This window comes from Chelonoidis abingdonii, chromosome 8 (assembly GCF_003597395.2).
Source record: "Chelonoidis abingdonii isolate Lonesome George chromosome 8, CheloAbing_2.0, whole genome shotgun sequence".
NCBI classification, from domain to species: Eukaryota; Metazoa; Chordata; order Testudines; family Testudinidae; genus Chelonoidis; species Chelonoidis abingdonii.
In genome coordinates, this window is record NC_133776.1 from 48,657,089 (window position 1) to 48,676,920 (window position 19,832).

General features: G+C 42.8%; 1 protein-coding gene across 4 annotated transcripts; it reads left to right on the top strand.

The window, feature by feature from the left end:
• The first annotated feature begins 17 nt into the window (after positions 1–17).
• Positions 18–18,328, top strand: AMMECR1L (AMMECR1 like). Of its 4 annotated transcripts, none has more exons than XM_032764754.2 (8): positions 18–292; positions 1,923–2,029; positions 5,066–9,173; positions 9,967–10,077; positions 10,678–10,792; positions 11,559–11,649; positions 12,667–12,763; positions 14,814–18,328. In XM_032764754.2, the coding sequence occupies exons 3-8, from the start codon at positions 9,103–9,105 to the stop codon at positions 14,923–14,925; spliced, it is 597 nt and encodes a 198-aa protein (XP_032620645.1). In that variant the 5' UTR covers positions 18–292; positions 1,923–2,029; positions 5,066–9,102; the 3' UTR covers positions 14,926–18,328. The 4 variants fall into 4 exon arrangements, with proteins under 4 accessions (XP_032620645.1, XP_032620643.1, XP_032620644.1 ...); XM_032764752.2 differs by having other exon boundaries at positions 19–292; positions 5,066–5,510; XM_032764753.2 differs by lacking the exon at positions 1,923–2,029 and having other exon boundaries at positions 19–292; positions 5,066–5,510.
• The last annotated feature ends 1,504 nt before the right edge of the window (positions 18,329–19,832 follow it).

A 19,832-nucleotide genomic window follows, 5' to 3' on the forward strand; every position in this document is an offset into this window, starting at 1 on the left:
ATTCTTCCCCTATTACCTCACTGTCAGGAAGGAGGCTTCTGGGATAGGGGAGGACCTGGGTGCTGCCTCGCTCCCTTCCAGTCCTCCAGCCCCTCTGCACGGCGGCTTGGGGGATTCTTCGCCCCGGCTTCGCTGTGAGGCCCCCCCCGCCCTGCCGGGCCCGCTTCTCCGGGGAGCCCCTGCCCAGCCCATGGCTCCATGAAGCGGGAGGAGGCGGCGGAGGGGAGGCAGCGGCGGCGGCTGGGTTGAGACAGCAGAGAAGCCGCGTCCGGCGCCGGGGCCGGAGGAGAAGGTGGGAAAGTCCCTGGCGAGGCCCCCCACCCACCGCGGCCTCTGCGCTTGGGGGAGCCGGGCCCCCTCTCGGCGCGCGGGGCTGTGGAGGTTAAATCCCCGCCCTGAGCCGGGACGCGGGGGGGTGTCACTGTACAGCCCCGTGCGCCCCCGTCCCGGAAAGTTTAGCGGCCTCGGACGCCGCCTGTTGGTGAGAAGGAGTCTCGCTGCCCCTGTGCCGGTCGTCATCTGCCCCATCACCTGGCCAGTCACCTTCTTCTCCCAGCCCCCGCTGGCCACTTCCTGCTCTCCCAGTTGGTCAACTGCTGCTGCTGCCCCATCAGCCCCTGCCCTGTCACCGCCTTTCCCTTCCCGTTTACTTCCTTTTCCCTGCTCCCTCTCTGGTCACCTTCTGCCCGCTCACCTCCTTCTCCTGCCCACCCTGACATCTGCTGCCCCATCACCTGCCACCAGCCCTCGCTGGCCACTTCCTGACCTCCCAGCTGGTAACATGCTGCTTCTGCCCCATCATCCCCTCCCCACTCACCTCTTTTTCCCCCTGCTCCCTCCCCACTCACCTCTTTTTTCCCCCACCCTTACATTTGCTGCCCCATTACTTTCCCCCAGCCTTCACTGGCCACTTCCTGTCTTCCTAACTGGTCACCTCCTGCTGCCCCACAAGCCCCTGCCCTGTCTCCTCCTTTACCCATCCCCCAAGTCACTTGCTGCCCTATCACTTCCTTTTCCCCTGGCCTTACATCTCCTGCCCCTGCCCAGTCACCTCTTGCTCTTTCTCCTCCTTTCCCCCTGCCCTGTCACCTTCTTTTCATCTGACCTTACATTTCCTGCCCCTGCCCGGTCACCTCTTACTCTCTTCCCCATCTGGTCATCTCTTGCCCCATCATCTTCCTAGTCACCTTCCTTCCCTTAGGCCCACTAGCCACTTCTTGCCTCCTAACTGATCACCTGCTGCCCTATCATCCCCCGCCTGGTCATCTCCAGCCACCTAAACCCCCACACTTCCTGCTTCCTCCCCACTTGCCCAGTCAACTCTTTCCTTCCTCCATATGTGCTATATTGCCTCTCAGGCCAACTTCTCCCCTGCCAGTTCCTCCTGCCTGTCTCACAGCACATGCACCATCACATGCCCCATCTCCACTCCATTCCACCCCTGCCAGTCCTTGCAGGTTCCCTATGTTTTATGTCTTGGGGTATATAGAGTAATTGGAGTTTATTGAAAGCACCTGGTTGCTCTATGTCTCTTGCCCTTTCCTGAGGGGTGGGAAGGCAGTTCCTGGTCCAGGGCAGAGTTTAACTAAGGTGAAATGCTGTCTGATATTGTATCAAAAACAGTGTCTCCACTAAAGCATGTGTGCATTGCATGCTGACTTCTGCATGAGTTTATATTATACCCATACGGCAGCATATGCAAGAGGTCCAGGGAATGTGGTGGTTGATAGACATCCAGCCTTTGTTAGCGGCTTCACCTGATCCACCTCTTCCTGTATATCAGCTAGGCCTGGTAGGGGTGGACTCCTCTCCAGTCTCTAGCTTCCATGAATCCTTTTGTACAATTCTTGTCTTCATGTAATGACCATTTTATAACTTCAGCCTCGTCTGTAACACACAATCCCTGAAATCCTCCTTTTCAGATTTGGGGAATAGGAATGGGACCTGAGAAAAAAGAATTCATTCCTGATATTAAGTAGCTTCCCCCACACGCTGCTGCTGTCTTGGCAGTACAAGTTTTCTGCTTTCAGTAAGTATGACCTCATGCTAATACAACAAGATAGTAAGCTCCTATTTCTTTGGACTAACCTATATTCGTAGCACAGAGAAAAACAATATGCCAATACCCCAGGGTGCTAAAGTTGCCTTCCTGGATAAACTGAAAGTGCTTTCATGTTTTGTCAACTCTGCATCATAAACTAACGTTGTGGCAGGATGACCAAATGTTGTGCTTTTAAGGGATATTTGTTTAAATGGCTGGAAACCCCAAGATTCTAGTGCCCAATCTCTGAAACAAGTGTTTCTTGAGCATGCACTGTTAATCTTGCTGCTGCTTTTAAAAGATGTAGTCTAATATGCAAATGGAGCGGGGAATATATGTGGTGAATTTAAGCGTGATAAAGCGAGAGCTGTGTGGTGTGACTTGGTTCATTTGTGTTACACTCGTGTCCAGATTGAGGCTCCTTGGTGCCTTACAAACACATTAAAAGGCAACTTCTGCTTTGAAGAAAGCTAGTGCCTTTATCTCTGCTCAGTCAAATTCTAGATTAGGTCACAAGTGAAAATAATTTTGGTATCACTCTAGTCTTCATTTGTTCTCAAAGCAGTTGGGGAGGATGAGTGGTCACTGCTCAAAACCAAACTCGGACTGCAATATTGGGCTGTTGCAGTTCAGGATGGAGGTGTATGGGCATAGTTGTATGGGAAAGATAGCACATCACATACCTGTGGGATTTAGTCCTTTAGTTTCATGAGCATTAAACTCATTCACTTTATTTTGTTTAAAGCATGTAGAACCGTATCTCTTGCCCTATCCATATCAAAATAGAAAATAAATCACACCACTTGTTCATAAAATCCAAGAATGTTACTACAAAAATGACTATCTTTACTGATTGGAGCCCTTGTTTCTGTTGCCATATAGCGAATTACAGTCCTATAGTAACAAATTGAAGAGCTGAAGTTTGATCTTTGTAGTGTAACACCTTGATTGAACTGAAGGTTGGCTGTTGTGAAGGTTGGGTATAGGATGAGTGGAAAGAGTCATTAGTAACTCATAAGTGATGCCTTTTGGCAGATGCAGGAGTCAGTCATTGATGTGTGCAGCTCTCTGTTGCTAGCAGGATGGTTCTATCTGATACAGAGCCTCTGAAGAGATGAGAACAGGAAGACCTCCCTTCCATGCCATTTCTCTCCCTGTGTAATGATACATGCTCAGATCTTAAACTTTTATTTAAAAAAAAAAAGTTGTTTGTAAAAACAGTGAATAAATGCGCTGTTTTCATGAAGGCAATACAGCAGTATTGCAGAGGGGTTTACCTCAACAGTTCTTAACACTGAAGTCTAAGCATGTGAAACTTAAACGCTTAATTATTTCACAGGTCATTTTGTCAAATTTCCATCTAATATTTTTCTTTTGGGCATGAAGGACGAGAGAGGAAAGAATTAAGTCATCTGTCTATCCCCTGAAGCCACTGAAGAATTATTCCTTATGCTGTAGTTTCCTGTTCTCTGTCCCTTTTTTAAACGTCCTGATGTTCCTAAACACTTTACGTGGAAGTAGTCCACAGAGAGAGAGAACAACTCGTGAACATCCCGAACATTCCATTTTGGGATAGCACAACTGTCCTGTAGCAGCTAAAGTAACTCTTTAAAGCTTAAATTGCTCTTGGTTGTAGGAGAGGGAAAGGGAATTCCCCTGCAGAAACAGTTTAATCAGCTATGTACCAAATTGTTTTTTTCTTCCCAGTCTGTGTGTGCGCACTCCTTTTACCCACCACTTGAATATTTAGAAGTTGGAATGAAAGCATTGGCCTGTCAAACAGAGCTGGTTTTGATTCTGACTCTGCTACGATTCCTTTGTGACCCTGCGTAAATCACTTAGACTTTCCGTGCCTTAGTTCCCCATTATGAAAACTGGGGCTGATACTTCCCTACCTCATAGGGTTGTTGTGAGGATAAAAACATTAAAATGTGATATGCTTGGATATTATGGTGATGGGACCATGTACTTATCTACATAGATTCTTACCCCCACACACACCCTTGTGCATGCTGACCCTCAGTTATTTGCTGACCCTCTTGCACAGGTGCCCAGTCTCTGTGCCTACATTCAATCTGTTTCTTCCCAGGGTGTATGAGCCTGCACTCAGTTTTTCCTCCCTACATCTTGTGAGTGTACAAGTGTTTTTTTCTGCACCCCCACCACCTCCTCTGACCATGGTAAAGTCTACCCCCTCCCCCATGGCTGGTACTCCATTTCCTTCTCTTATGCTAGGTATACATTGTATTTAAAGCTACTCCCTACCCTGGTACACATCCACCTGCAGTCTTTCCTATCCATGAGCCCTGGTTTGAGTCTGTATTGCTGGCACTTGATGTGTGCAAACATTATCAGCTCCCTTCAGCTGGTGGATCTAGTCCTGGCTTGGCTGTGCTGGGGTCTGCAGTAATAATGGCTTCTTTTTATAAAACAGCAGTTTATGGTGGCAGTTTCCTTTTCTTCTTGAGACATATTGATCAGGCCTGAGTTGAATCAAGGGGAGGAAAGCCAACAGCCTGGCTCTCAAGAGACTTGCGAGAAAAGATCTGTGGACCACATCCTTTAGGAGAGTGGGGAAGGGGAAACCCACCACATGAAGGGCTAACAGCCATTAAGGGAGAGGCAGTAGCCAGTAGGTGAAAGAATGAGCCACAAGGGAGTGAAGGGTGCCAAGTGGGATGTGACTAGAGTCCTAGCACTTTTTTTCTATTTTACTTCCTGCTTGGAGGCCAAATGATTTTTCTTGTATTGATTTTCCTACTTTTATTTTTAAAATATACAGTAAGCCTCACTAGTCAAATAATTAGTGTGATCAGATGGAGATAGTGGCTTAGGTACACCGTCACTCTGCACTGAAACACCTACTCTCTGTACAATGATTTGGGTGTTGTTTTGTATCTGTAAGTGTGTTGCTCTTTCATTTCCCCCCAAAATGAACCTGTCTAATATCTTAATAGGGGAGAGGAAGACTCTCTTGCTTTTTTTACCTCGTGTAACAATCTTTTATATTGCTTTTTTTGCCAGGGTTCTGCAGTGCCCCAGGCAGCAAGTGCTGAATCAGGATGGGAAAAAGACGCTGTGTTCCTCCACTTGAGCCCAAGTTGGCAGCAGGCTGTTGTGGGGTAAAGAAACCCAAATTGTCTGGGAGTGGAACACACAGTCACGGGAATCAGGCTACAACTGTGCCAGGCTCAAGTTCGGGTCCTCTTCAGAACCACCAGCATGCAGATGGGAGCAATGGAAGGGAGAACATATCTGACTTAACTTTGGGCCCTGCAAATTCCCCAATTACTCGAATGAATCCCACTTCAGGAGCTCTGAGCCCCCTTTCTCGGTCTAACGGAACTGCCAACAGTACCAAGAACCTTGTAGTGACAGCGGAGATGTGCTGCTACTGCTTTGACGTTCTCTACTGTCATCTCTATGGTTTCCCTCAGCCACGACTTCCTCGGTTTACCAATGATCCCTAGTGAGTAAACCCATATGTGCAGGAAGAAACCTGACAATCCAGCACCCAGGGCTCTGACTTGGTGGGGAGGGAGAAGGGATCTTTGGAAAACAGGCAAGCTAGTGTTCAAGAATACAAGGCAGGTATTGTGCTGCTTGTAGGATGATCTAAAATCAAAACCAAAAAGATTGACCATAAGTAAGGAGTAAAACTCGCATCTGATTTGTTTTGGACATAAGTAGACATTTAGGAAATGACATTTCCATTTGTCATACTAATAGAAGGCAAATTTTAAGCTTGGAAACTTGGAAGCTTCAGCTCCCTATCTAATGGGCTAGATAATGCAATATATCCCTTACCAAGATGTACAATCTCAGTTTACGATAAAGCGTCCCAACTTCCCTCTACTGTGATTTGATTCCTCACTGAAAGAACTTAATTATACAGTAATATCACCTTTATTATAGCAGAATGCAGCTTTAACTTGTATAATGCCTTTCATGCAAACTGTGCAAAAGGGTTAAAATAGAGTAAGAGAAACAGTATGGAGCTTTTCAGAAAACATTTAAAATAAGATGGTAAGTTTGAGGGTGGGGTAGGGAGCCAACATCATGTGGCAGGTACTGCAGTGAAACTAACCTTCATGCCTATTGTGCTGATTTTGTGAAGGGATGAGGCTGCTGTCTGGTGAGCGGTAGGGGAATAGACTGTGTCAGAGGTAGGTTGAAGCAAGTCAGTGGAAGGTTATTGAAAACAAGGGATCCATCCTGAAATAAAGGATGAGCCAGTTGAAGTTGGTTGAGGATGTGGGTGAGACAATGGTGATTCTTTGCATGTGTGAGAAGATGGGCAAGATAATTGCAATAGTCAGTGAGATAATGACCATTTGGAGGAATCATAGCAATGGTGTAGATGGGCAGTGTTGTGGAGATGGTGTTAGGCAGCTATAGAAGAGATGGAGAGTCCCGATTCAGGGATGACATCAAGGCTATGAACAAAGGCGGTGTCTAGGAGAAAAAGACAGGAGATGGATTAGTTCTGTGAGTATACCCCTCAAGCATTTCCATCTGTGAGGTTTAGCTGAGGAAGTTGAGGATCCCCCAAGTTTACTTAGACAAGGCAAGCAGAGAGCGTGGATGACAAGACATTGCAGGTGTCAAATCTGACAAGGAAGCAGATAGAAAAGAACAGTGGGCTGAGAATTGACCTCTGTGGGACTCCTTAAAGAGGGGTTGTGGCACAGATGAGCCACCACCAAAAGTGGATAAAAATAAATTGCTTTAATTTTTAATGTTAATTTACATTAATGTAAAATGTATGTAAAAGTACCCATCCACCTTTGTCAATAGCTAAGCTTGTCATAGACTTATTAAATAGACTGGATGCCTCCACCTCCATTCAGTTATCAATATGTGGCATCCACATGACATAAGTTGTGTATCTGTTCAATTGTCATCACATGAGGATTCTGTCTGCATACTGTACACTAATGCACTATAAATACATTTGAGCAGAGAAATGGGCTAGGCTAGACTATAAAATAGTTGCTGGTAATATCCAAATCTAAATATTTCCTTGTCATTCCCTGGGATGACAGGGTTTCTTTTGGAGAAGTATATATTAATGTGCTCATTGTTTGTTGCTTGCTGCTTGGAACAGGAAGATGAGCTGTATTGTTTTGTCTATTCCCAAGTCAATAATGCAACTTTATTTTGTATAACCTCTTTCACACAAACTGTTACAGAACATTTTAGAGTTAAAAGGCACTGTTCAGCTGACTAATTTTAAATAATTCAAGTTTTTGATAGTACATCTCGTTCTTAAAATTGCTCTTTTTTAATAAGAGTTTTTCTGTTCCTAAGGTGATACTTATAAAGTTCCTAAAAAGAGCAGAACATCACATCTGTGGCCCTATCTCCTCCTTCCCCTTACTCAGTGCAAGTGCTTTCTGTTTCTTCCAGGATTTTGGAGCAGAGCTCGGAGCTGAAGCACAAAGCAGCTCCGGCGCAGTAGAGTTGCAGGTTTTTGCCTGGAGCTTGCTCTGGAGCCAGAGCACAGTTCCAAAGCCTTGGTTCCTTCTTTAGCTTTGCTGCTACTAGCAAACATTCTCTTTCACGCCCTTAGGAAGAGCATGGATATAGGTTCCCTCTGTGGGATGATGTTGCCATTCTGGGGCGTGAGACAGAAGTGTAATAGACTATATAAAACCAAGTGCTCAAAGCATTGAGACTAAAAACACAGAAGTAATTTGCAATGGTGTCCTCTTCACTCTGTTAACTTATAATTAAGAGGTATAGACAAGAGACAAAGGTATGCACTAATAGTGACCAGATCATGTGGACAGACAGGTATGCTAGACAAATGGTAAAGTAGATGCCCTTGTTATAAAATGAAAAAGCTCATGATTCTAGAAGTAGGAAAATCAACAAGAATATCATAATCAAGTTCCTAATTTGCCAATTAGTGAAGCCTAACTGTATTTTGTCTGTCCTCTGGTACCAGGATACTTCTACCAAATTATATCCTTTTTCAGCCTCAACATTATTTTAAGAAGTTTTGAACAAAGCAATGTGAATGTGCTAAAAACGTGCACAATTGATGCTGGCTGTACAGCATCAAATATGCTGGTCTTCTAAAAATTGACACCATTCTTAATTCAACTATCCTGCCCTCTGAGATTATATTTCCATCATATTGATGCAAAAAGGTGGCAACGTAGTTCATTGAAAACATAGATTTTGGGTAGAAATATGCATCTTCAATTTCAATCCTAGAAAAGATGGAACTAACTCAGGATTATGTTCCATCAACCATGTATCAGCCTCTCCCTCTTTTTCTGGACTCAGCCTGTGACCTTTCTCTTTGGGATCAGTGTCATGTTAGCTAAGTAAAGGAAGGGTTCCAGAGTGTTTCTGATTTAATTTTTTTTAATTGTCCTTGTGTGATTCCAGTATTTACTAGATCAAGCCAAATTTCCACTGAGTCTGTGGCAGTAAGGTCATCATCCTACAGTCTGTTAAATTCCTTGGAAATCTCTTTTTGCAAGTTTAGTACCTCTCTATAGAGTCTGTTATGTGAAATGTGTATTATGTTTTTCCACATGCTCATTGCCAGTTTCAGTATGCAGTAGCTGGATGAAAATGTAGACATGCATTCTCCTGAGTTCCACCAAGCATTGCTCAAACCATCAATCCTGTGTTTCTTTGCATTCAACCAACCAGCAGGTTGCTAATGGTTGTGGAAGAATTTTGCAACTTCCTGTTTGGGCAGATTATTCCACAATTGCCACTTGAGTCTTTCTTGCTCCTTCCTCTGGAACTGTCTGGTACTGGCCACTGTCAGTGGTAGGGTACTGAACTAATGGTGACTGACTTCTCTGATCCAATATGGCAATTCCATTGTTGCTCAGGGATGTTATTGGGTGTCGCTTTCCGCATTGGATTTTAAATAGTGTTCTAAACACCTGTACATCAGAAGTTTATAGATTCTAGCAAACCTCCTAACAGTTCATGACCTTATACCTCCTCTCAGCCCTTCACAAAACTCTCTCCCTTCTCCCAACAGCTAATGAGACTATTCCACCCACTAATCACAACCTCTTCTCCAGCCACCAATGACTCCACCCATTCCTGTTCCTCTCCCCCCTGCAGGCTTCCCATCTGGGCCTACTGAGAAACAAGAAAGGTATAATGAAAACCTTGACAATCCCATCACTTTCCTGTTCTAAAAAAGTTAAGAGTTAATTTAATTCACAGATTGAAATTAGAGCCTACTGTTTCTCATATCAACCCCCCCACCCCTCCAAAAAAAAAAAAAACTGCAAATATGTTAATGTAAATTCTTGGGGGAGTAAGGTGTGAAAAATTGCAATAAAACTGTGTAAGAGGGTGGGATGATGAGTATTTTGTTTTTGTTTAGTCAGGAATGTCTGTGCAGCAGGAGAGAAACTCCATAAATATAAATCAAATGAAACATAGGCAAAAGGAGTAATGAATAAAAACTTTCCTAGGCCTGGGGAATTGACCCAGATGTCAGAACTTGGACATAACCCAGAAAAATCTAGGTTTTGTTTTTTTTCCTGAAGAAAAGCTTTTTTCACAACCCTAGGTGTGTGCTTTTTGTGCAGCGCTTTGGCGTCCTTCAATTTTAAAGTTATAAATGTATAGGTGTTTGTTTCACCTATGTTAATTTGTTGTGGATTTGTGTATAAACTAGAGGACAATACCAAGAGTTCAGAGACTTGCACAGAAAGGCAGCCTGTGGAGTTAAGCAACTCTGCTGCTCATGGGAAAAGGTGACAGATACTGATCTGTAGTGTGAAAAGAGGGAGGAAATGCCTTTAATAAAAAATTACTGGGTAACTGATGGCACACTGGTGCTTATCAGAGTAAGCACACACTTGCTTTTTCACACTTTGCTGGTCTCCCCCAAGGCTGGGATTCTTTGAGGATAGTGTGTGTTTGTTTTGCCTTTTCAGTCCGCTTTTTGTGACGTGGAAGACGGGGCGAGACAAGCGGCTTCGTGGCTGCATTGGAACCTTCTCAGCCATGAACCTTCATTCAGGACTCAGGGAATACACATTAACCAGGTAATGATACTGAAAATGAAGTAATTCTGAGACCAACCTAATGTGCTAAAGACCTCTGTTTTTAAAGAGGACTCAACGCATCAGAGAAATTTTTAGATTTATAAATCTGTATAATTTTATACATTTCATAATAAAAGAAACGTTCAGAACTGCACGATAGTTGAAAAAACGTGACATACCAGAGACCTTATGGACCATCTCTGCAACAGCTGAGTCTTCTGTTATCTGTGACATCTGGATTTTGCTTGACTTCTTAATTTTTTTTAAAGGTAATTTTTAACTTATTTACATGCTGAATGTGCCCACAGCCTGCACGTTTTGGTGGATAATTCAGTTTCACTTCTCTTGCCAAAGCGACAATTTCTTTACAAATCCAGAGAGGCTCTGTTGTTTCTTCTAGTGAACTATGTTGAGATCTCTGGATACATAATATGAAGATAACAGGGTAAGATTACTTACAATGTCCTCCACCTCTTGTGACTGGAGAAACTGTTTTCTGGTATTCTAAGGCAGGTTTTAAATGTAATGACTGTGTGTGTGTCTGTCTGAAATGTTGATGCAGTGTCTGGTTTTAGGCCATGTGTTTCTGTCCCTCTGTAGTGCACTTAAGGACAGCCGATTTCCCCCCCTGACTCGTGAGGAGCTGCCTAAACTTTTCTGCTCTGTCTCCCTCCTCACTAACTTTGAGGATGCCAGTGACTACCTGGACTGGGAGGTGAGAACAGGTGCATTTGGAACTCTGCATCACTCTCTCGTTCCATTCGGGTTCGGGTTAGTACATGGTAATGTGTCTCCTTCATTACAAGGGTGTATGGATGTTATAACTGGGCTCAGAGGAACTGGGGATGGAAAACAAGAGGAGACAGGAAAGAGGCCAGTTAAGTGATGGATGAATAGTCCTGTTGTGGTTGGGAAGGGATCTGATTGGGGGTTGAGAGATGAGGATGTGGCTGTTTTTTTGGGAATCTAGAGACAATTTGATGGAATGTGAAGACATTAGGGATTAGAGGAGGATATAGTTTAGGTCCTAAGTAGCCAATTGGCGCCAGAATGCTAGGGAGACAGTACATGGAAATGCATTCATTTTATAAGGAGAAATAAAGAAGAGGGACTTGCCAAAATGTATGGCTTGTGGGTGTAGTCTGCTGGTGTGACTCTTCCTCCACAAGAACTCATGGCCTGGCTGGCCCAGGAGAGGAGATGGGAAGCTCTTTGCCCTGTTAGAAATCTGTGGCCTAGTTTGGCCCAGGAGAGGAGGCAGGAAGACTGGTTGTGTTGGCGTGGAAGAAGAGGCAGGGGGCCATTTGCGCATCTGGGGAAGCCTTTGGTTAGGCTGGCCTGGGAGAGAGAGAAGGTCCTTTACCATGGCAGGAGTGTAGCCAGAGTGGTGCAGTGATGCATTGTGCTTTGATGAAGATGAGTCAGTCAGGGATTCAATCCCAGCAAAGACCTCTCACTTGGCTTTTCATTTCCATTTGTAGGTTGGGATCCATGGGATCAGAATAGAGTTCATCAATGAGAAAGGTGTCAAACGTACAGCCACGTACTTACCTGAGGTTGCTAAGGAACAAGGTGGGTTTCAGATGGCTGCCATATATGGCAGTTCATCTTGTCACAGAACTGGCATATTTAAAGTTAAGGATTGTGGGTCTAGATTGCAATAGCTGTGAAAGACCTTCCACTAGAGCCACAAACACCAAACATCATTTGGCTAACAGACACTCTACACAACTGCTGTCTGGCTTTCATCTGGCCCTTCTTCCCCTCCCATGTATACACACAATTGAGTCCTTTAGGGTGAAAAGGATCCCAGACTTAAGCAGTGGAGGATCTTGAAGTTTGGACTTTTAGCTTTATTCAGCGTTGCATGTTTCCTCTTTCATGTTTCTCCCACCACCAAGGATATCTGCAGGCCACACAGCACCAGCACTCCAACAGGAGAGACACTTTTCTCTTCATTCTTGCTAATGTAGCTTCCTCTAGATGAGGGCAGGAGCCCGGCAACCTTTGAGCACAATTCCCACTCAACTAGCAATGGCCACCATTGTAACTGCACAAAATATCGCCTCCTTTCCTCCACATTGCAGAGTTGAGTTGTCACATCCTGCTGGCCCTGGGGCAAAAGACTAATGTAGCAATTTTAATTCTGATCTCTCACACAGCAGTGCACTGTGTTGTCACTAGACCATCAGGCTGATCCAAATTCAACTCTATAAGAGCTAGGTATTATTTTAAGATTTAGACAACTAAACTTGAGTGGTACATGGAGAAATGGGTCAGCGGTCCATGCAGCAGTAGCAGGGCGGAGACCTTCCCAGAAGAACACTAAGCTGCTATATTACAGGAGTTACAGTTCCCCTAGGATTTTAGAAGAGTTGGAGTGTGTGTAGATAAGTGTGCAAGGATGAGACCATGCATGTCCCACTCACTCAGTATGTTTATAAGGCTCAGTCTGTAACCTGCTGTATGTTCCATTTTTTGTCAGCATTGGTTTTTCTGGTTTTCTACAGCCCTGTTTGTCTCTCCCTTTTCTTTACAATGTGGCTGTATACTAAAATAATAATCCCGCTTTCTGTTACTTCTCAACAGATTGGGATCAGATTCAGACCATAGACTCCTTGCTCAGGAAAGGTGGATTTAAGGCTCCGATTACCAATGACTTTAGGAAAACAATTAAACTCACCAGGTAAGCTGACAGCTTTGTAGTTTTAACTTAATCAGATAGTATATTATTGGTTTCAAAAACACTTAATCCATTTTCTGCTTGCCTTTGATACCAATATTGATACGTTACGTTCAGATGAGAGGTATAGGTTGAAGGCCAGCATCGTAAATGTTATACATGAGGTAGAGAGCTTATATTGCAAAATGTATAACATGTTCAGTTCATGCAGAAATAATGGAGCTGGGCACCTCCAAGTGAGCAAATTCCAAATGAAATTTTACCACCTCTAAATTTACTTGACATTTATCAAGGTGAAAGATTAAAAGAAGTAGAACTCACTAAGCTAACATAAGGTAGATGCAAAAAGAATGAGGAATACTTGTGGCACCGTAGAGACTAACAAATGTATTTAATTATAAGCGTTTGTGGGCTAAAACCCACTTCACTGGATGCATGCAGCGGAAAATACAGTAGGAAGATTATATATATATATGCGCACACAGACAATGAAAGAATGGGTGTTGCCATACCAACTATAACGAGAGTAATCAGTTAAGGTGGGCTATTGTCAGCAGGAGGAAAAAAACTTTTGTAGTGATAAACAGGATGGCCCATTTCCAACAATTGACAAGAAGGTTTGAGTAACAGTAGGGGGAATAGTTCTACTTTGTGTAATGACCCATTCACTCCCAGTCTTTATTCAAGCCTAATTTAATCGTGTCTAGTTTTGAAATTAATTTCAATTCAGCAGTTTCTCATTGGAGTCTGGTTTTGAAGGTTTTTTTTCTCCATATATTACTCAATAGGGTGGCATATCTGTAAGGAAGGTAAAGCTCTTTTAAAGTGGAACCAGCCTTAAAGAAGGCTGGTTTTCAGACTTGCCCACCTGTCCATGCTCCCAGCTGCAGTGTTGGTTCTATTCTCTTTGTGTCTGCTAGGAGGAAGCAGTGTCTGCAGGATATGGGTGTTTTGGGTAAAAATGGGGACATTCTGCTTCTTGTCAGCCCTCATCCCTAGAGCAAGGAAGTGGAAATGTGGTATAGTAACAGAGGAAGGGATGAGATGAAGATTCATTAAAACCAGAGATAATATGGACTTGCCTTCAGCTGTTGTGTACATATGTAAAATGCTGTGCTTGGAAGCAAACCCTTATCTGTTGTAGAAATTCACAAGTATCCCAAAATGAACCCTCAGATTTTTTGGATTCTGATGGTGGAACATAGAGTAGCTATGTACACTCTTTAGGAAACCCTCCTTTGAAGCTTTATTAGTCATTTTCATAAATGTTTCAAGTATATTAAAAATTAAATTCACACCGGGGGTGAATAACATTTTATTGTTTAACTCCTCTGCTTATGGCTTTTCTCAAAGTGGACATGCATAACATGCAAACTGGCAGCTTGTTGCCAGTGTCCCAGACTACCACTTCCTGAAATGCTGTAACTACGATTGTCTCTAGTCAGGCTCTGATGTTGAAATATGTGATGCTAAAACACCTAATGTGTGTGGAAAAGTGAGCTATCTAGAAGGACTTGCATGGTCTGATATAAACAGTATTCTGTTTATAGGTCAACAAATATCTTTGTCAGTCATTGGTGTTAACCTAGCACAGGTCACTTGTGTCCTCTCTTGAATCATGAGCGAAAACTTACACGCTTGGATGCCTTAAGTTAGGTACCTAAATTCATATTTAGGCACCTGCATGAAAGTAGCCTGATTCTCAAAGGTGCTGAGTATTCATTGACATCTGAGAGGTCTCACTGTTGGAAATCTGGTCATGTTGATCATGTGTCTAAATATTTGTTTAGGAACCTGATTTTAGGCACCCAACTTTGAAAAATGTTAGGCATTGCTTATAGGATGGATGGATAGACACACAAAGCACTTCTTCAGTCTTTCACTCTAATCTCACAACTTACATATTTTTATGGCACAGAGCCCATCTTGCTCTGTGTGAGGTTGGTCAACCATTGTGATACTACATAAATTAAGATAATAAGTACACACTTGATATTTTTGCTGATGAATATTGTACTGTAGTTACTTTCTGTTATTTCCTGTTTCCTCCCAGGTACCGCAGTGAAAAGGTGACAATCAGTTATGCAGAATATATGGCTTCCCGTCAGCATTGTTTCCAGAATGGCACTCTTCATGCTCCACCCCTCTACAATCATTACTCCTGACACACGGCTGCATGACCAGTCCCGCCCCCCAGTTGCCACCAATGGCTACGACATCATTGGGGCAGATGCCTCCTCTTCTTGGTCCAGTTACTTCTATTACTGCACCATTTTATGATGCTAGCTTCCGTTGCCAAGTCTGCCTTCCAGCTGACCTGGGGGGAATGATGTGTGTGACAGAACTTCAGGGGCCCAAGCCTTATCTCAGCCTTCCCTCAAAATGGGGGTTTAGTTGGATTGGGGCTCCATGACTAGGAATTGCAGTGAGGTGCAGAAGACCTCTGGGAGTGAAAGTGCCACTTCAGATTGCTCTGTCCTTGTATGTCCTACGTTCTGGAAACTTGAATTGTTAATTATGAAAGCCCCCCAGATCAAGTAGGAGCGTTCCTCTGGCAGTCTGGGCAACGGAGTCCAACAAAACATTTTTAGGTTATTTTAAATTCTTTTTTTAATCTCTGGTATTTGTTGTGTATCAAGAGCTGATTACAGTCCCCAAACATCACAGGTGGACATCATGTTAAGGGGAGGGTTGAACATCTGGATAGCACCCCCTCCTCCTGGATGGAAACCATTTAAAGATGTGAACGCCCTTTGGATGGTATTACAAATGAAAGCATTGGTTAAACAAACCCCAGAAGGCTTTAATTCTCAGATTCCACTCTCAGCTGAATTCTCCAGCCCTCTTCTTCTGGTTCATATTCAGTTTTCTGGTTTAAACAGTGTTTTATGATGTAGCCTGCTGTTGAACAGAAATGGTGAGGTTCTTGAGTCTGCCTGGAAGATCTCCTCTCAGTTACAACTAGGCTTACTTACTGCCTTAGACACTGGTGGTAGAACCTACGATGGATTGGGGAATGGGAGGGGGCTCTTGCAGGGCATTGATTGCAGTCATACAAATTAATCTAGTGCCTGAAAGTTGTTTAAGTCAAGCAAGCACTCTCGGAGACATTCCTTTCAACAGGACGGCCACTTTCTCTAGGGTGACTATTGATCTGATATGGGAGTTGTTGATGTTCCAGTTCAAGACAGGTCTACAGAGTAAAGCTATGTAGGTTAGCTTGTAAGTCATTGTCTAACACAGTTTAATCATTGCCCCACCAAGCAATTTTTTTTAAATATCAGTTTTACCCAAACCCTATTTAATTCCTGTGCATTTTGTATTTCCTCACCCATCACTGCTGATTACACAAGATATTTGCCATTAAATGGAAGCATCTTCTTATCCAGTCTGCATACTCCTCCTACCCAAGTCACTGAATGATGTCCTGAATACTGGATTATGGCACCTCTAAATTAATCATCAGGGACTGTAAAATGATTATACAAGCTTCTTACAAATATCTTGGTAATAGACAAGGATGGTCAAAGAAAATGCAGATTAAGAGCATAATGGACTAATGGATATTTAATTGCATATATCCTCTAAAATATGTGTGGTAATGCTGGCTTTTTAAACTGGCTGGGAATATCAGACTGAAATTTACACAAGTTCTCTCCTTATGTGGGAAGTGGGTCTGTAAGGAACCTCAAAACTGTGCATGCTGTTCCTTCTAATTCCTCTGAAGAAGTGAACAAAACTCTGCAGTTTTGCTTGTCAGTGTCATGTTGTGCTGCTGTTGGGGAAATGTAGATGTGAGGAAAAGGAGGGGGTCCTATTTTGGATATCTGTGCAATATTGTCCCAGCCTTGCTTCTGTACTGGGTCATTCTTATGAACTGCCACATTTCCCTTGTGATGTAGATGAAACAAGTTTGAAGATGAAGGGATTGTTTCACGATTTCCTGCTGCTGAGAATAAATCAGTCTTGTTACAAACTAGAGTGATTTGTAATTACTCTCCTAGGTGTCCTGAACTGATGGGGGAGGGGGCAGGGTCCGATCTGGACATACAATTCACCTCCACCATCAATCAGTACTGATACATAGGGCTACGCTCATTACTGTTCAAGTGTTTTATGTTAAAATTTGATTTTTAAAGATTTAAAAAAGCAAAACAATTGGTGCTAAAACTTCACCCCTGAGCATGCTCAGTGAGACTGATCATGCACATATATAGTGCCAGGCTGTTCATCCCTGGGCACGCTAGCGAGACAGGTCATGCAGGCGTATAGTGCCAGGCTACACGACTCTATAGTTTCTTTTTAAAATGTTTGCCCTGATCTGTGTCTTTAACCAGTGTATTGTGTTCTCTGGATTGGATTGAATTTTAATAGAGGAGGGAGTGGGTTAGCTGACATTTTAAGATCAGAACTTTAGGACTGAGTGACCTAGTTGCATTAGATGGAAGTGGGCTGAATGGCTCAGGAGTGGGGAAGCCTTACCCCTCGCACTTCCATCCCCCCCACCCAGTCTATAAATTAAAATGCCTGTATTAAAGATGGACTGTGTTCTTGTCTTGGTGCTTTGAGTGGAAGAGCAAGCAGACTCAAGAAATACCAGTCTGCTGTCTGAGAACTGGGCACCCTCAGAATCAGTCCCAATTTGGGTCCAGTTAGAAATCAATTGAAAAGCATGCCAATAATCACATCATCTCAGAAAAATCTCTGGCAGGGACAGTGGTTCTCAGGAAATAATCCCATTTCTGGATCATTAGATGGCAGGTATGCATAAGGATGAGACAAATCTGAAATGAAACATACGGCCTTTCAGTTACCTAACAAGAAGTGGGCAACCAAAATAAATGTTGACCACTAGGATTAAAGATTGTCTCTGCAGGGGTCCCTTCAGTTGCTGTAGCACTCAGCTGGATAGCAGGTAAAATCTGCTCTTTGGAGGGTCCCAGCAATAGTCAGCTGGTTTGGATTTTGCTCATCCTTAGCAAAATGCCTTTTGGTCCAGAAGGGTTTATTCTTATGATAACCATCTCTGGGAAGTTACCGTGCAGCAATTATGCATTGTCTTGTTTTACAGTAACTACAGGAGAATGTCTTTGATCACTGGAGATGTCAGTGTTGGAATGTTTCCACTGTGAGGTTCCTAAACTTTTCTTTTTCATAATGTTAAACATCCAATTTCTGTAGAGGCCATTTCAGTCTGAAAAGTTTTTTATGGTCAAAATATCACATATAGCTACAGTTTATAAGAACAAAGAAGTCTAAGAAATCCTGAAAGTTCATTTTAACTTTGGGACAGGATTACCTGTTTTTCATAATACGTTAACATCTGCAATCTTCACAGACTTAGTGCTGTTTTCTGTTTGTATTCTGGAACCTACATGTTTCATTTTTTGGTTAATTTAATTTTATTTCCTTAAAGCAAGGAGACTTCTTTTGACATTCGATGCAGAGATGTCAGACCAATTATTTGTGTTACACTTGGTTGCCTCCTAGCTATATAACTTCTGAGTGTAAATCATTGAACTCTATCCTCTAATGAAGTATTGTAGAGAATAAATCATAATGGATAAATATGCTTTTGTTCTGTCTCATCTCTCTCTCTCTGAATCTTGAGATAGAATAAGATGATATCTCACCTTGAAAGCTGAACATGTTGTATGAATACAAAGTCTGCTAATGAACTTGAATTTCCGGTCTGGTTTTTGGAGGAGGGTAATGAGCTATCTGAGAGGAGACAGATTATCAAACAGTCAGCTGTGAAGGAAGAAAGCAACATGAGATGTGTGAGGAAGTTTTAAAAAAAGTCTCATGAATGTTTATCACATTAAGAATGACATAACTAAATTGCAGAGAAAAGGCCATACTCCTCTCATTGGCAGCAAAATTAATTTATGGAATTACAGTTAAGTAGATATCTCTGAGAGTACAAAGGTTTATTCTTAAATCCCTGTGTATTCTGTGCAAAGGCCTCATGACTTCTGCAGTACACAAGCTGAATTTGTTGGCATGATGGAAATTCTAAATCTGTGTATGCATCTCAAACTACTGCAAGTGTTTTAAAAATGGAATTAGTTAAAACTAGAGACTACTTCTATTCTGCAATTTCCTGTCTTCAAATGACCCTAAAAAATCCCCATTGAGACTGACAATAATTATTCTCCACCTTTATTAGACCTTTTCTGTTAAACAGCCACTCAAGTGGTTGCTTAAGACAGGATCCAGTAACTATATAATGGTATTAATTATGTATTTTCATTTTCTATGTGCTAGGGGGCAGCGGTGAGAAGAAGTGTAAGAAGAGTGAGAGTAGGTGAACGAGGAGAGGTCTAGGTGGGAATGAGAACAAGAGTACTTGTGGCACCTTAGAGACTAACAAATTTATTTCAGCATGAGCTTTCGTGAGCTACAGCTCACTTCTTCGGATGCATAGAATGGAACACACAGACAGGAGATATTTATACATACAGAGAACATGAAAAGGTGGAAGTATGCATACCAACAGGAAGAGTCTAATCAACTGAGATGAGCTATCATCAGCAGGGGAAAAAAACTTTTGAAGTGATAATTAAGATGACCCAAAGAAGGTGTGAGGAGACCTTAACATAGGGAAATAGATTCAATTAGTGTAATGACCCAGCCATTCCCAGTCTCTGTTAAGGCCTGAGTTAATTGTCTAATTTGCATATTAATTCGAGTTCGCAGTCTCTCTTTGGAGTCTGTTTTTGAAATTTTTTTGTTGCAAAACTGCCATCTTCAAGTCTGTTACTGAGTGGTTAGAGAGGTTGAAGTGTTCTCCCACTGGTTTTTGAATGTTATGATTCCTGATGTCAGATTTGTGTCCATTTATTCTTTTGTGAAGAGACTGTCCGGTTTGACCAATGTACATGGCAGAGCGGCATTGCTGGCACATGATGGCATATATCACGTAGGTGGGAATGGTTATTGAATGGTTAGTGATTTCTTTCTTTCAGGGAAGGAGAAGGACCTCCAAGCTGTTTTGTCCTAATCAAAGAAAACTGTCCAAGAAGCTCCTGCTCTTCAAGACTCAGGGTTGGCACTTGACAGGAGCATGTAC

What these genes read in the sequence shown, in the direction of transcription:
- AMMECR1L (XM_032764752.2), top strand. Translation starts at nt 5,104, where the DNA reads ATGGGAAAAAGACGCTGTGTTCCTCCACTTGAGCCCAAGTTGGCAGCA. An exon ending in TGAGGTTGCTAAGGAACAAG is followed by an intron (nt 11,650 to 12,666) that starts GTGGGTTTCAGA and finishes ACTTCTCAACAG; the next exon opens with ATTGGGATCAGATTCAGACC. An exon ending in AAAACAATTAAACTCACCAG is followed by an intron (nt 12,764 to 14,813) that starts GTAAGCTGACAG and finishes GTTTCCTCCCAG; the next exon opens with GTACCGCAGTGAAAAGGTGA.